At 44.0% G+C, this 16717-nt stretch overlaps 1 protein-coding gene across 8 annotated transcripts in view; it reads right to left on the bottom strand.

Annotated features, from left to right (window-relative positions):
- The window catches only part of fam172a (family with sequence similarity 172 member A), a 365626-nt gene that overhangs the window by 347703 nt on the left and 1206 nt on the right, over positions 1–16717 (bottom strand). For 6 of the 8 annotated variants that reach the window (XM_052020321.1, XM_052020323.1, XM_052020320.1 and 3 more), the window contains exons 2-3: positions 15548–15682; positions 1420–1521 (exon numbers count right to left, since the gene is read on the bottom strand). In XM_052020321.1, the coding sequence (XP_051876281.1) occupies positions 1420–1521; positions 15548–15656 (211 nt within the window). In that variant the 5' untranslated portion in view covers positions 15657–15682. Of the gene's footprint in view, positions 1–1419; positions 1522–15547; positions 15683–15936; positions 16018–16717 lie in introns of those variants that run through there. The other 2 variants (XM_052020324.1, XM_052020325.1) reach the window with 2 other exon arrangements.

The following is a 16717-nucleotide window of genomic DNA, read 5'->3' as shown; positions in this document are numbered from 1 at the left end:
TAGACAGGTAACCTTGAAGAATTACATATTTACAACGGTAGCACATCCCAAATAGCAGAGCCCCTTTGAATATTCAAATACTGGTAGCTGGTCTGAAAGCTTTTGAGCACAAACTCCAGACACTCAAGACATACCTCCGTTGTTACAGTGTTGAGCGATGGCTCCCTGCATATACAACTAGCCAGAATATTAACAAAACAGACCTGTCCTGAACTGTGCATTAAGTGGCAGAGATATGCCTTTAACAATGTGCTAGTACAGGAGGTGGCCACTTAATGCCTTCCCTGGTCTCATCATGAAGTTTTCAATGACCACCAATTAACATGAACTTTCATCTATTGCCTTCCCCTGCATAGTTTCAATCATACAGAATCAGAATGTCCCACACCCAATGATTGGTTTCATTAGCCTTAACGTATGAGTTGAAGTTAAATTGTGAACAGGTTTTATTTCCGAATCAGAATCAGATTTATTATCACTGACATACGACGTGAAATTTGTTGTTTTGTGGCAGCAGTACAGTGCAAAGACATAAAAATCTATAAACTACAAAAATAAATAAATAGTGCAAAAACAGGAATAATGAGGCAGTGTTCATGGGTCATTCAGAAATCTGATGGCGGAGGGAAGGAAGCTGTTCCTGAAGACCGGTTCTGCAGTCTCTTGTGTCATCATTTTAATTAATATCTGCTTTCCATAATTTCATAACTCCAGAATAATCCCTAACAGTAGCGATAGAGAAAAAGATTCACCAGGATGTTGCCTGGAATGAAGGGCTGTAGCTATAAGGAGAGATTGGTTAGGCTGGGTTTATTCTTACTGGAACATAGAAGGTGACAATATAAATTATGAAGGGCTTAGGTAGGATAGATAATCAGAATCTTTTCCCCAGGGCAGGGGAGTCCAGAACTAGAGGGCACAGGTATAAGGGGAGAAATTTAAAGGAGATCTGAGGGGTATGTTTGTCATACAGAGGGTGGTGGATATCTGGAACAAGCTGCCAGAGGAGGTGGTAGAGGCAGATTTAATTGCAACATTTTAAAGGCATTTGGATGGATACTTAGATAGGAATGGCATTGAGGGATAAATGCAGACAAATGTGATTAGTGTAGATAGGCATCACGGTCAGCATGGACAAAGTGGGCTAAAAGGGCCTGTTTCTGTACTGTACAATTCCATAAAAGGTATGATCAATAACTTCACGTTTTATTCAGCTGTAGGGACGTATGTCAGCAGTTTAATATTTTTCCCAATCAAGAGAAAAATTCCCAACTCTTGATTCAATTTTAACAGATGGCTACCAAAATATTACCTGCATTCTGTTTCAGCCAAATAATGAAGTAAATTTTTAAAACTAATTACACCATAGAAAAACAATTTTAAATTATATTTTCTTTTAATCTGGAAACACACACTTACTTTCATTAAAAGAATATTCAAACTCTTCAAGTGTTTTAGGAAATTTAAGAGGAGGTTCATCTTTCTTCATTAGTTCTTCTAAGTCAATTCTAGAAAGCAAATCTGAAAAAAAAAGTGACATTGTTCACATTTGAAACTTATATGTTTAACATGAATTAGGACAGCCAACAACCCTAGAATATTCAGTTTCAACACAAGCATATTAACAAAGGTGCATAAAATGGACATCTCATAACATGCACTTTTTTCCAGCACCGTCACCTTGAATATAATTTGCATTGTGTTTTTCTGCAAGTGCAGATTGATTAGTGAGGAAAGCTGACTCCTCATTAAACTACGAATCACTTTAAATGCTGAGAAAGAATCAGAAGATGGTTAAATACCCAAGATGTATTAGAGTTAAATTATGTACAGAGAAATCAAAGAGTGGGATAGAAAGATTGCATCAAGAATCTAAGAAAAATATTAAATTTGAATTATTTAAACTGCCTAACAAGAAACAACTGCATGCAGAAATAAGACAGTAGATTTAACTGTTCCCTTTCTGGGTTGGAGATCTTGATTATTTTTGCAATAGTTATCTAGTAAAAGAGTACCAACACTAAGCATTAACTTTCTACATGCTAATGAGCAAATCTGGAACAAGTCCAGCATCCTCGATATGAAAAAAAAGTGGATGGTGGGTGTAAGGTGAGATACAGCCTAGTACTGATTTCTGGAACTACAAAATAAGAATACCTCCAAGAGTTTCAACCTCCTCATCAACAGAAATCCATGTTCATAAGAAATCTCACTAAATTAAACTCATTATCCCAAAAATCAAAAACTGCAAACTTGATCAATACATATCAAGCTGTGATTTTTGCAGGCCCACCAGGTGTCACTCTACCAGTTAAAAGTAGTCAGATTTGAAATATATCACCCTTAATAATAAATAATGCCTTTTTGTTAAATAGGTTTGAAATTCATACATTATCCTCAATAATCACCAAATTGATGGAACTGCTATCAACAAAATCATCAATACTATCATGTTAATTTTCAATAACCTACTCACTGCTTTGTTTAAGATCCAAAGGAAAGACACTCTTCAAGATTTCATTTGCACCTTAGTCCAAATAAGGACAAAATAGCTGAATTCCAGTGTGAATTGAGAGAGACAGTCCTTGCTATTAATGCAACACTTAACCAAGTGTGGCATGAAGAAGCACTTATAAAATAGAAGTATATGGGAATTAGGGGGAAATCTGGAATCATTCTTGCAGGAAGAAACATTCTGCTATAAAAGAAATTTGCTGTGGTTGGAGGCCAATTGTGGCCAAGATATGGCTGCAGGAATTCCTCCTGGCACTGTCCGAGAAGCATTAATCTTTGACTGCTTTATCCCTGCACCATAAGTTCAGAAGTGGGGATGTTTCCCCAAGACCACAGTATTCAGTTTAATTGTCAGCTCAGATAATGAAGCAGGACTTGAACATTTCAGGCTTGCACTGATAAGACGCAAGTAACATTTATGTCAACAGATGTCACGTAAACTATCTGTGCCAATAAAGGAAAAGCTAAACACCTTCCCTTGACACTCAATGGCATTGTCTTCATCAAATTCAAACCATAAATATCCTGGGCTGGAGCAGGTCACCAGGGACCAAAAACTTAAACAAACCATCCACATAAAGATCATTGCTGCAAGTTAGTTCATCATGTGGCAAGTGTTCTATTGCCCGATTCCATACAGCCTTTGCACAATCCACAAAGAATGTGAAGAAATACTCTCTACTTGCTTAGCTGAGTACAGGTCCAACAATACTGAAAAAGAAAAAAACAACATTGTGCATGTTGGAGCAGCTCAGCTTATTGGCACCCATTACACCATGTTAAGACATTTTTTTCAACCACCAGTACAATGTAACTGAATTATGTGCTAACTACCAGAATAAGCGACAAAACACCAAGCTTGTTTTGACAAAATTTTCAACCTCTTCCACTGAGAAAGATAAGAAATACAGGCACAAGTGTTCCCTGTCACCTGCAGTTTCCACTCTTAGTCACATACCATCTGACCAAGAATTACAGAGCCAAAACGTTGACTTGTTTCTCTTTTCACATATGCTGCCTGACTAAGTTTTTCCAGCATTTTCTGCTTTTACTTCCATTGAATGCCTATATTGTATCATAGAAACAAAGTCTTTTATCGATACTTAGGAGCCATAATTGGTATTGAATGCACAGTGTAAATGAAGACCACTCTCTTCCACTGGCAGCTGCCAGGTATTTACACAGATGGCAGATATCTACAGAAAAGAGCCAATAAATGAATGGACCAGGCATTAGGGCCTTGATGCATTTTATAATTAAGGTGCTTAGTACCATTGAAACACATATACCAAGAGAGGTCCTCTGCTCAAACTCATGGGAGGTCCCAGATTACCTGGCTACCTAGCCTCATAAAAATAGCCATAGTTATTATCTGATAATCTGACAATCATCTGTCATATATTTTCATTGATAATAAAAAGATATAAAACTCAATGTATTTTGATTTTGAGGAGATTCTTCCATCTGATCTCCCCTGCATACATGCTTGCACTGAGGTTGACTAAATAAAGGCTTGTTACATCTATGGTCCAGTCTCTGAGTGGCTCTTCAACCACAAAAATGTGATACTTTTTATCATAACTAAGTTTCTGCAACAACAGTGGTAGATGACTATTTTCCTTATAAAAATATGACAGCCCAGCTGGTTTTAAAATGATAGAATTGTAGCGACTCACCGTCCGAACAAGTGAACCGGCTCGGCAGTCGGGTCACACGTCGTCGGAGCGGCGAGGTTCAAGATGGCGCTGGGCTTTCATCTTCCCTGAGCGATGGGGAGAACCCGGGCGTGGGAAAAGTTTGATGACGTAGTGCATACGTCATTTCCGTTTTTGGTGGGCAGCAACCGTCCCTCTTAAAAGGCCCGCGCAAGGAGGGAAAATAAATCAGTTTTGTTCTGCAGCTCATCGACTAGTGTCTTACTTTCACATCGCGGTAGCAGCCGCTACATTGGTGACCCCGACCGTCCAAACGGATTTTGGACCCACACAATGGACGACAACGCAGCAGCCAACGCAGTGGCACGCAAGCTGCCCACCTTTTGGACGCTTCAGCCCCACGTCTGGTTCGACCAGGCCGAAGCACAATTCCAACTTCGGCAGATCACCTCCAACTCCACAACGTACTACCACGTGGTCAGCTCTCTGGACCAGGAGACAGCTGCCCAGGTCAGAGACTTCATCCAGTCCCCTCTGGAGGAAAGCAAGTACCCGGCTTTCAAAGACCTTCTTATTCAGACCTTCGGCCTCTCCCGTCACAAGCGCGCCGCCCGCCTGCATCATCTCGACAGCCTGGGGTACAGATCCCCAACGGCCCTGATGAACAAGATTCTGGCCTTGGCTGAGGGACACAAGCCCTGCCTCATGTTCGAACAGGCCTTCCTCAAACAACTACCCGATGACATCCACCTGCTGTTGGCCGACGCCGATCTCAGCAACCCACGTGAGGTAGCCGCCCAGGCAGATGTCTTGTGGAAGGCCAAACGTGAGAGCAGGTCGTCCGTCGGCCAAATCACCAGACCGCGGGCCCAACGCCTACCTAAACCAGTCCCAGCAACCGAGCGACCACACCCCGGAAACACAGACGACGACACTGGCGACCAGCTGTTTCTACCATCAGAGGTGGGGCACAGAGGCCCATCGATGCCGTCCACCCTGCAAGTTTCAGGGAAACGCCAGGGCCAGCCGCTGCTGATGGGTACAGCGGCTGGCCGCCAACACAGCCTCCTATTCGTTTGGGACAAGCAGTCCAGGCATTATTTCCTCATCGATACTGGAGCAGAGGTCAGTATTTTGCCCCCAACCGGCCGCGACACTCATAGCAGGCAACAGGGTCCCACACTCAAAGCCGCAAACAGCACAACGATGCGGACTTTCGGTACCCGTACAGTTCAATTACAATTCGGTGACAGCCGTTTTACCTGGAACTTTACCCTTGCCGCCATCGTCCAGCCACTCCTGGGAGCTGATTTCCTTCGGGCCCACAGCCTGTTAGTCGACCTGCGAGGGAAGCAGCTAGTGCACTCCAGAACTTTGCAAACTTACCCCCTGGGAGAAGCCAGCCTACCATCCCCGCGTCTGGACTCCGTTTCCATGTCTGACAACGAGTTCACCAAGCTCCTAGCCAAGTCCCCATCGGTTCTGGCACCTCAGTTTACAAATTTGATGCCCAAACACGGGGTGCAGCATCACATCATTACCACAGGACCACCCCTTTATGCCCGAACACGACGACTACCTCCAGACAAGTTCCGCCTGGCAAAGGAAGAGTTCCGCCGCATGGAGGAGCTGGGGATTGTTTGCAGGTCAGACAGCCCCTGGGCCTTCCCCCTGCACATGGTTCCCAAAGCCACCGGCTGGTGGAGGCCCTGCGGCAACTACCGCAGGCTGAATGATGCCACCACCCCGGACCGCTACCCCGTCCCTCACATCCAAGACTTCGCGGTGAACCTACACAAGGGCCCACATCTTCTCCAAGGTGGAGCTCGTCCGGGGATACCACCAAATCCCGGTCCACCCTGACGACATCTCCAAAACTGCGCTTATCACTCCATTCTGCCTCTTCGAATTCCTTCGAATGCTGTTCAGCCTTAAGAACGCCGCACAGACTTTCCAGCGGCTGATGGACACGGTAGGCCACGACCTGGACTTCGTGTTCATTTACTTAGATGACATACTAATCACCAGCCGTAACCGCCAAGAACACCTTTCCCACCTCCGCCAACTGAGCTCCTGTCTCCGTGATTTCAGCCTCACTATCAACCTGGCCAAGTGCCAATTCGGACTCGACTCTATCGATTTCCTCGGCCACAGAATCACCAGCGAAGGAGCAACACCCCTACTTGCCAAGGTAGATGCTATCTGCCATTTTGTCCGTCCCAACACGGTCAAAGGCCTGCAGGAATTCCTGGGGATGGTCAACTTTTACCATTGGTTCATCCCTGCAGCAGCCCGTATCAAGCACCCTTTTGTTCTCGCTGATGTCTGGCAAGGGTAAGGACATCGCCTGGAACGACGAGGCCGCGGCTGCCTTCGTTAAGGCCAAGGATGCCCTGGCAGATGCTGCGATGCTGGTACACCCTAGGACAGATGTCCCAACCGCCCTCACGGTGGACGCATCCAGCACTGCGGTTGGTGGGGTACTGGAACAACTAATCGAAGGCCGTTGGCAACCCTTGGTGTTTTTCAGCAGGCACCTTAGACCACCCAAACTGAAATACAGCGCTTTTGATCAGGAACTTCTAGCGCTGTACCCGGCGGTCCGGCATTTCCGGTACTTTTTAGAAGGCAGGCCTTTCCCCGCTTTCACTGACCATAAGCCTTTGTCCTTCGCCTTCTCCAAGGTCTCCGATCCCTGGTCAGCTCATCAGCAGCGACATTTGTCCTACATTTCCGAATTCACAATGGATATCCAACATGTCTCCGGAAAGGACAATGTCGTTGCTGACGCGCTTTCCAGACCGACCATCCACAGCCTGTCCCTGGGTGTAGACTACACGGCCCTGGCTGACGCACAGCAAACCGACGACGAGCTGCCCAGCTACAGAACCGCAGTCTCGGGCCTGCAGCTCCAAGATTTCTTAGTCTGTCCAGGTCAGCAGACCCTCCTTTGCAACATCGCAACAGTTCAGCCCTGCCCTATAGTTCCTGCAGCCTGGCAGAAACACATTTTCGACTCAGTACACGGGTTGACGCACCTGTCCATCAGATCAACTGTCCGACTGGTCGCCAGCAAGTTCATCTGGCATGGCCTGTGCAAACAGGTCAGTGAGTGGGCCAGGACTTGTCCACACTGCCAGACATCAAAAATCCAACGACACACCAAGGTCCCGGCACAGCAGTTTGAGCCTACCCGTAGAAGGTTCGACCACATCCACATCAACCTCGTTGGTCCTCTGCCAGTTTCAAGAGGAACCCGGTACCTCTTTACCATCTTGGACCGGTTCACAAGGTGGCCAGAGGCAACCCCCCTATCGGACATCACAACTGATTCCTGCGCCCGGGCGCTGCTCACAACTTGGATCTCACGTTTTGGTGTTCCGGCCCACATCACTTCAGACAGGGGTGCCCAGTTTACCTCCAGCCTCTGGTCTGCATTAGCGAACATGCTAGGGACGCAGCTGCACACCACCAAGGCCTGCCACCCTCAATCAAATGGGTTGCTGGAACGTTTCCACCGTCATCTGAAATCAGCCCTGCTGGCCCACCTGAAAGGTCCTAACTGGGTCGACGAACTACCTTGGGTCCTGCTTGGCATACGCACTGCCCCCGAGGAAGATCTCCACGCTTTGTCAGCTGAACTTGTGTATGGTGTGCCCCCTGGTCGTCCCAGGGGATTTCATACCCGCCCTTCGGGGCCGTGGAACAACCCACGGCAGTCCTGGAAAGACTGCGCGAGAGGCTCAGCAGCTTGGCACCGATTCCCACTTCGTGGCATGGTCAAGCCCCATCTTGTGAGCCCAAGGAACTACGAAACTGTAAGTTCCTTTTCGTTCACGGGGCACACCCCGGGCACCGTTGCAACGACCATACGAGGGGCCGTTCCGGATCATCAAGAATAATGGGTCCACCTTTATTTTGGACATTGGGGGCGAGGAAGAGGTTTTCATGATGGACCGCCTCAAACCAGCCCATTTAGGTCTACAACAACCGGTCAAGGTCCCAACACTGTGACGCAGAGGCCAACCTCCTAAGCAACGGCTAGCACAGCCCGCAAACCTTGGGGACCGTATCGCCGGTTCTGGGGGGGGTGGGGGGGTGGGATTGTGTAGCGACCCACCGTCTGAACAAGTGAACCGGCTCGGCGGTCAGGTCGCGCGTCGTCAGAGCGGCGAGGCCCAAGATGGCGCTGGGCCTTCGTCTTCCCCGAGCAACAGGGAGAACCCGCGGGTGGGAAAAGTTTGATGACGTAGCACATACGTCGTTTCCATTTTCCGTGGGCGGGAACCGTCCCTCTTAAAAGGCCCGCGCAAGGAGGGAAAATAAATCAGTTTTGTTCTGCAGCTCACCGACTAGTGTCTTACTTTCACATCGCAGTAGCAGCCGCTACAGATTGATAATTTCAATCTGCAATATTATTTGTTTAAATGTTAAATAAAAGTCAATCAAATTTATTGTGACAGCAATTTTAAAATCCTAAACTGTAGTTCAGACCAAAGTCACTTAAGTTGGATTGCTAACCTCCTCGATGGGCTACATGGATAATTTTGAAAACAGCATAATTCAAGTTTTCTTTAAGCCACATTCCTAAACTGCACAAAATTTCTGCTTCTGAGCTTTTAGTATTCCATAAAAGGACAAAACAAGAAATTCAGAAAGCCTCCATGGACAGATAGACATCAAGATGAATTGTCTTTGCTTCAAAGAGAGAACTTGAAGGGGTTCACATTCAGCAAGGAGATCATTGCATGGAGATGTTACTCCAGTTTATAGCCAATCATACTGCTTAGGATAGACCAGCAAACATTTATAGCAGCTTTAACTATTTCACTGAAGGGCTATTCAATGAATTTTGGGGGAGATTACACTAGCAATTACATAATCAGATCCAACCTACAGGTCAACAGCCTACATTAAATTGTATTTCTTCCTAAAATATGCATCACATACAGATTATAAAATTGGATCCCTAAAATGCAGTAAGATGATGAATAAGTCATCCACGATAATAAATACTGTCAGAAAGTTTCTGGTGAGGGAACTGTTTTAGGTGGCACCAGAAAATTAGTAGCAATGAACCAATGGCCTATTTTCTTTCCTATTGAAATTAGAGAAAGTGCCAATTATATTTTTTCATGCCAGTTATACTGCATTTTGTTTCAAGCTAACATCAACAAAAACTGATCTACATTATATCTGTGAAAGCAGACAGGACTGCAGCAAGTGTTGCATTTCCAGGAATACCCTCACATACATTGCTCTTGAAACTGTTTGGAAATATGGCAGATTTGATCTTCTGGATGATAAACTAGGGATTATCGTGGGCGGTAGAACAAGGGAACATAAAGAGGGTTTCATGGGTGAGATGAGTTTGAAAGTCGCAGGGAGCTTCAAAGATAGTGAATGGGCAACTGGGAGTTGGTTGGTTGTAGTAAAGAAGAAAGGAAATAGTTACAGAGATCAAATCAATTTAGAAGCAGAATTAATGAGATTCCATTTAAAATTTGAGACAAAAAAGGGTAAATTATAAAGATATTTAGTCATTAAAAAAGGTAACTATTTTGTTCTTGCCCTCCTACAGTAAAATTAAGTGAACATGGTAGATTGTGCTCGATAGGAAGTGTGTGCTCAAAACTGAGAAGCAAAATCCTAATGAACAAGGGCTAGGGTAAATGTGTTTCACGTTTTCAAGAATGTGAATTCTGAGTGTGCAGGTAAGGATTAATAACATAGGAACCAACTAGGATGAGACAATAAATAATTCTGCATAACCAAAACTGCTCAATAATGTCAGCGATATTAGCTACAAAATATAAGGAAATTTATGAAGAAGCTGAGGAACAATCTGCAATATTATTTGTTTTAATGTTAAATAAAAGTCAACCAAATTTGTGACAGCAATTTTAGAATCCTGAGCTGTAGTTCAGACCAAAGTCACATTAAGTTGGATTGCTAACCTCCTCGATGGGCTACATGGATAATTTTGAAAAGCTTTCTTTAAGCCACATTTCTAAACCGGGGAGAGTGTAGAATAATCAGGTGGAATGCGCAGCAAGAAGAAACAAAAAATGATTTGAGACCATCTTATCATTAAGCAAATGAAATGTAAGTTAAGAAAACAATCTAGTATATGACCAAGGGAGTTTGTCTGAGAAACAGGATTAAGATTCAGAACACAGAAGTTGTGTCAGGAGTTGAGTTGGGGGGTGGAGACATCTAAGAGCAATGAGAAAGAGGAAAGACCGTAAAGGTGATACAATTCACTGTAAAGCAACTAGAGTGTGAGATTAAAAGGATAAAAAATCTCTAGGTCAACAAGGACTTCAGAAGGTAATAAATGATAAATATGTTAAAAGAATGAAAACTAGTGGCAAGGTAGAAGAAGGTGCCACACAAGGAAAGAATAATATAAAGCCAGATTTCGAACATACACTGACTGGTTTGAGAAGGGAACAATGAGAAGGAAAGCAAAGTAACAAGGCTGTTGTAAAACTGTTGCCTGTCTGTATTATGATATTCTCCAAATTTTAGCATTGATATTTTTACCTTAAAGCACTGGGAACAGTCTTGACTGCCAACACTACAAAGTAAACAAAAAGATATCTCCAACAGCATACATCTCCTGAAGCCCCTGTTCCTTGTTCTCTTACGCCCACATACCAACAAGTAAGGAGATCATGACATACTTTGTCCATATTTCCCACAACTTTTTTTTCCTCTTTCCTTATTTGTCCCTGCCTATCATCCACCAGCCACTGTCTCCTGACTCTACTCCTCACCTTCCCCCACCTGGCTCCATCTGCCCATTATCTCCCTCCTCAACTAGCTCCACCTATTGTCTGCCAGCCCCTGCCTCATCCCTCCCTCTCATTTCTTTTTACTGGCTATTGCCCCTCTACACCCTCAGTCCTGATGTGGGGTCTCAACCCGAAATGTCGATTATCCCTTTGCCTCCATGAATCTGCTTAACTCGCTGAGTTCCTCCAGCTGTTTGTTTTTTGCTCTTTTTGAAATATTCCAATCAGATTACCCCCCACTATAGTACAAAAGGCATTAATCAAAATCACAAATGACATCCTCTAACAAAGCTAAAAATTAGACATACACAAGATGCTGCAGCAGCAATACACATCACCACAACCTGTATCTTCATCAACCAGCATTACCCTCACCGTACTGGTGCAATCAAGCCTGGGATCAACCCAGGTTTAATAAGGAATGATAAAGCACATGTAGGCAGCAGCAACAAGCTGACCTGAAAATGAGATGCCAACCTGGTGATGCTGCAACATAGGGCAACATTCGTGCCAAACAGCAAAAGCAGCACATGGTAGACAGCAATACACAAAAAGTACTGGAGGAACTCAGCAGGTCAGACAGCATCCACGGAGGGAAATAAACAGTCGACATTTTGGGTCGAGACCCTTCATCAGGACTGGAAAGGAAGAGGGTAGAAGCCAGAATAAGAAGGTGGGGGGAGGGGGAGGAGCACATGCAGGCAGGTGATAAGTGAATTCAGGTGAGGGGGGAAGGTAGGTGGGTGGGGGAGGCGGGGAAGATGTTATAAGCTGAGAAGTGATAAGTAGAAGAGGCAAAGGGTTAAGAAGAAGAAGTAATCTGGTAGGAGAGGGCAGTGGACCATGGAATAAAGGATGGAGGAGGGGAGGAGAGGAGATGGACAGGTCATCAAGGCAGGGGAAGGGAGCCACAGGAATAAGGGAAGACAAAGCAGTTGGAGGGAAGAAAAAGGGGGGTGGGTACCAGAAGTTAGAGAAACCGATGTTGAGGCCATCAGGTTGGAGACTCCCAAGGTGGAATATGAAGTGTTGTTCCTCCAACCTCATAGACAGAGCTAAGCAATCCTACATCTGACATATCAGATCAAAGCTCTACAGTCCTGTCACACATTTGGTATTTAATGGTGGATAATAAAAAAATTAATTAAGTTCTGAGAACGTCCACGTCCTTAGAGAGAGCAGGTAAGCATGAAAGCACTAAAGACAAGGTTAAAACATTTGCAACCAAGAACAGCCAGAATGCTGAATAGGTGCTTCATCTCAGCTTCCTCCTGAGATTCCCTCATCACAGAAGCCAACTTTCAGCTAATTTGATTCACTCTATGTAATACAAAGAAAAGCCTAAAACCATTGGTTTCAGCAAAAGCTATGGGACCAGACAACATTCCTGCTGTGATACAAAAGACTTGTCGTCCAGAATCAGCTGCGCCACCAGCGAAGCTATTCCTGTAGATCAATGTGAAAAATTATCCAGGTACATCTTCTTCACTAAAAGCAAGACAAATTCAACCCTGCTAATTACTGCCCAATTGGTTTATGCAAAATTATCAACAATGACGTAAGGCATCACCAACAGTGCTATGAAATGACACTTACTCTCTGATCTTCTTCTTCGTAAGCATTCCCCTGGGATCGAGGATGTCATTCTTCCACTCTGGTTTTGTGGGCTGTGAGGTGGCTAATGAACTACAGCCTCTTCCCTAAGTGGGACAGGAGGTGTCTGACCATGCAGGTCAGTATGTAGTTTGCAAGGTGGTGCGCTCCTGCTACTGCTTAGGTAGGGCTTTTGTGTGCTCCTGATAAATGGCTCGAGGTTCTCAATACTATCCTTCATGCTTTTTCTCCAATTTGAGTCATCATGGGCCAGAGATTCTCATCATGGGAAATGTTGTACTTCTTCAATCCTTGAATTATTTTTCTGTCTACCTGGTAATCTCCTCACATTACAGAGCTAGGAAAACACAGTCAGTTTCAGAAGTCTTGTACTGGACACGTGAACAATGTGGCCAGTCCAATAGCAATGACCATTTAGAGTCACAGAGTCATAGCGGCATACAGCATGGAAACAGGCCATTCGGCCCAACTCATCCATGCCGACTGTATTGCCAGCAAGCTAGTCCCATCTGCATGCGTTTGGCCAACAGCCCTCTAAACCTCTCCTATCCATGTACTTATTTAGATTGCTTTTAAATGTTGCTAATGTGCCCACCTCAACCACTATTTCCGGCAGCTCATTCCAAATATCCACCACCCTTTGAGTGAAGCTGCTGCCCCTGATGCCCCTTTTAAATCTCTCATCTCTGATTTTAAACCTATGCCCTCTTGTTTTTAGCAACCCTTCCCTGGGAAAAAGACTATGTGCTTTCACCCTGTCTATGCACCTCATGATCTTATATACCTCCATCAGGTCACCCCTCAATCTTCTTCATTCCAGGGAATAAAGTCCTGGACTACGCAACCTCTCCTTGTAACTTAGGCCCCCAAGTCCAGGCAACATCCTGGTAATTTTTTTCTGCACTCTTTCTAGTTTAATATCATCTTTCCTATAAGACGGTGACCAAAACTGTACACAATACTCTAAATGCAGCCTCACCAACATCTTATATAACTACAACATAACTTCCCATCTCTTATACTCAATGCCCTGGCTTATGAAGGCCAACATGCTAAACACCTTCTTCAGGACCCTATCTACCTATGATGCCTGTTTTCAACAGGAGGCAGTCTAACCACCCATCCTTGATATTAAATGGCATTACCATTGCTAAGTTCTCCACCTTCAACATCCTTAGGTTCATTAATGACCAGAAACTCAACTGGACCAGCCATATAGATATTGAGGCTAAAAGAGCAGTCAGAGGTGGGGTATCATGTCATGATTGACTCATCTTTTGAAACCACAAAGTATTTCAACATCTGCAACCTCTACCACGAAGAAGGACAAAGGCAGCAGGTGCATGGGAACACCATCACTCACAGGTTCCTCTACACAATTCAAGAGTGTGATGAAATGCTCTCCACTTGACTAGATAAGTGCAACTCCAACAACAAAATAGAAACTTGACGGCATCCAGAACAAAGCATCAGATTTTATTGGCAACCTATTTACCAACTTAAACGTTCTTTCCCTCTATCAACAGCACACAGCAGCTAGAGTAAAGTCATCTGCAAAGTGCTTTGTACTTACTTACCTTCATGGCCCTAACAGCACCTACAAAACTTGCAACCTCTACCACGAAGAGGGACAAAGGCAGCAAGTGTATGGGAACACCATCACCCACAGGTTCTTCTACAAAAGTATGACTTGTAGAAGATAAATCATATCACAGCTCTTTCATCCCCTCCCGACAGTTTTGTGGGAGTACCTTCACGAAGGACTGCAGCAATTCAGAAAGGTACCTATCCACCACCTTCTCAAGGGCAATTATAAATAGGTACTAAACGTTGGCTGTGGTTGTGCCACCCACATCTCAAAAGAATTCCGCTTTGACTATAACCACTATCCTTCCTTACCTGTTTTGGTCTCTTGAACCTTGTCAAGACCAACCAGGCCATTCTTCCACCAAGCCTCTCTTCCTTTGTCCCAGGTGCCTCAGCTCATGTAGTTCCTTCCTTAACGATTCAAACAAATCCAGCAAATCTCATGAAACATCTTTTCTTCTCAGTCAAATTTTTACCTCTTGAGACTACAGGGATACATCCTTGAACCCAACCACCCAATGCTTCATTCCTCAAATAGCCAAAATAGTAAGGTTGTAATGAACAACCAATCTGTTTTTCTGTAATGTTGAGTATAAGATAGATTTTGCCAGGTCATTCAGGACAGCACCCTGACTTTACTTCAATGCAGTCCCATAGACTCTTCCAAATACCAATCCACACATAAACAGGCCTCAGTTTAACACCTTATCTGGAAGACATATCACAAAAGAAAATAACCTGCAAAGCTGCCAATTTTCATTTCTACAACTTAGTTGATCTTTGTTCCTGCCACAGCACCTGCTAGACACAAAATCTCACCAATATTATTGTTGCATCCAAATATGATTGCTCTAATAGTCTCCTGGACAAACTCCCCGCTCTACCCACCTAAGGTTCAGTTTATCATAAATCTCTGTCATTTGTACAGAGCATACCATTAATCTATCACATGTCTGATTGTAGACCTACATTGGTTTCCAGTTCATCAACTCCTTAAGGTGAAAATTCATGTAACATATTCAAATGTATTCATCGTCTTACACTTCACGTTTTTGTAATCTCTGCCATGCTAACTCTGGTAATTTGATCATCACCAAATTTGATCATCCTATCACTGGTGGCTGATCTTTTGGTTGCCAAGGACATTAGTTTGAAAATTCTTGAGCGAGCCCACTATTGTGGTTCAGAATTATAGTTTGATTGATGACATTCCAGTGGTATACCTTGGGATACTTTTGTTATGTTGAAGGCATTGTATAAACGGAAGGCTTGAACATCTGGATTCAATAATTACAGCACAAGACACATTAGAGTGAGATAGGTTTAACAATCAGCTTCGTAATCTTTAAATGTAACAGTCAAAATCTGTGTGCATCATACCTTTTAATGCAGTGGAAGTTCTGTCCTTTTCTTCTAGTCCGTCTGGCTGGTTCTGTGCCATGGTAATCCACACGGGTAAAAGGATGAAAACCACCTGGTAAACGAGCATCCAATTAGTTTTGTTTGATCATGTAACTAAAATGAAATGGAACAAAAGACTGTATTAGTATTGTGAATGACAAAAGTTTGAATTTGAAAATATGAAACAACCAAGCTGTTAGCTTGGTATTACAGTAAGTTACTGTATTTAAAAAAAAAGCAATAGGTGCTTGGGCTGGTTTGTAATGAAGTGCGTGCAGAACTTCTAATTTTTAGAAATTTGGAACAATTAAATTAAGTTAGCAATTGATTCTGAGTCAAGTTAAAGCAATCTTAGTGACCAGGTGTACCTCACAGAGACCGCCACTGAATTTGATCAGTAGGACACTTGTCTACAATACATGCCATGGCTAGAGTAATGTTGAAGATGTTAATGTTGCTGGTTGACTCTATATCATTAGAATAAAAACTTTCAGCAATGGCTGGAAATACAATTCATAGTGACATTACTGACACAAAGATCCCCAACATCAACATCCTGGAGAGCCACTGTTAACTAGGAATTCAACCAGACCAGCCACATAAATACTGTGGCTGCAAAAGGTTAGAGACTGGATATCCTGTGGCAAGTGACTCACCCCTGACACATCAAAAGCTTTCCACCATCTACAAGGTACAAGAGTATGATCAAATACTCTCCCCCTCCCTGGATGAATGTACAGAGGCACAGCTCCAGCAACATACAAGCAGCTTGACACTGTTTAGGACAAAGCAGCTACTTGATAGGTACTCCATCCATCTCCATAATTACCCATTCCCTTCAACACCAGTGCAGAGTGGCTGCAATGCATGCTATCTACAATTCTGACAGCACCTTTCAAACCTGTATCCTCTACCACCAAGGATTTCAGGTACATGGGAACACCTCCACCTAAAGGTTACCCTCCAAGTCCACCCTGACATGAAATATACTGCAGTTCCTACACTATCCAAATTCTGGAACTCCCTACGTAACAACACTCTGGGAGTACCGACACTAGAAGGACTGCAGTGATCCACCCAGCACTTTCTCAAAGGAATTAGGAATGGACAGTAAATGCTGGACTTGACTTCAATGCCCAGATCCCGCCA

This window comes from Pristis pectinata, chromosome 7, assembly GCF_009764475.1.
Source record: "Pristis pectinata isolate sPriPec2 chromosome 7, sPriPec2.1.pri, whole genome shotgun sequence".
NCBI classification, from domain to species: Eukaryota; Metazoa; Chordata; class Chondrichthyes; order Rhinopristiformes; family Pristidae; genus Pristis; species Pristis pectinata.
Note: the sequence above shows the minus strand (reverse complement) of the source record. Positions and strands in the feature narration are given on the sequence as shown.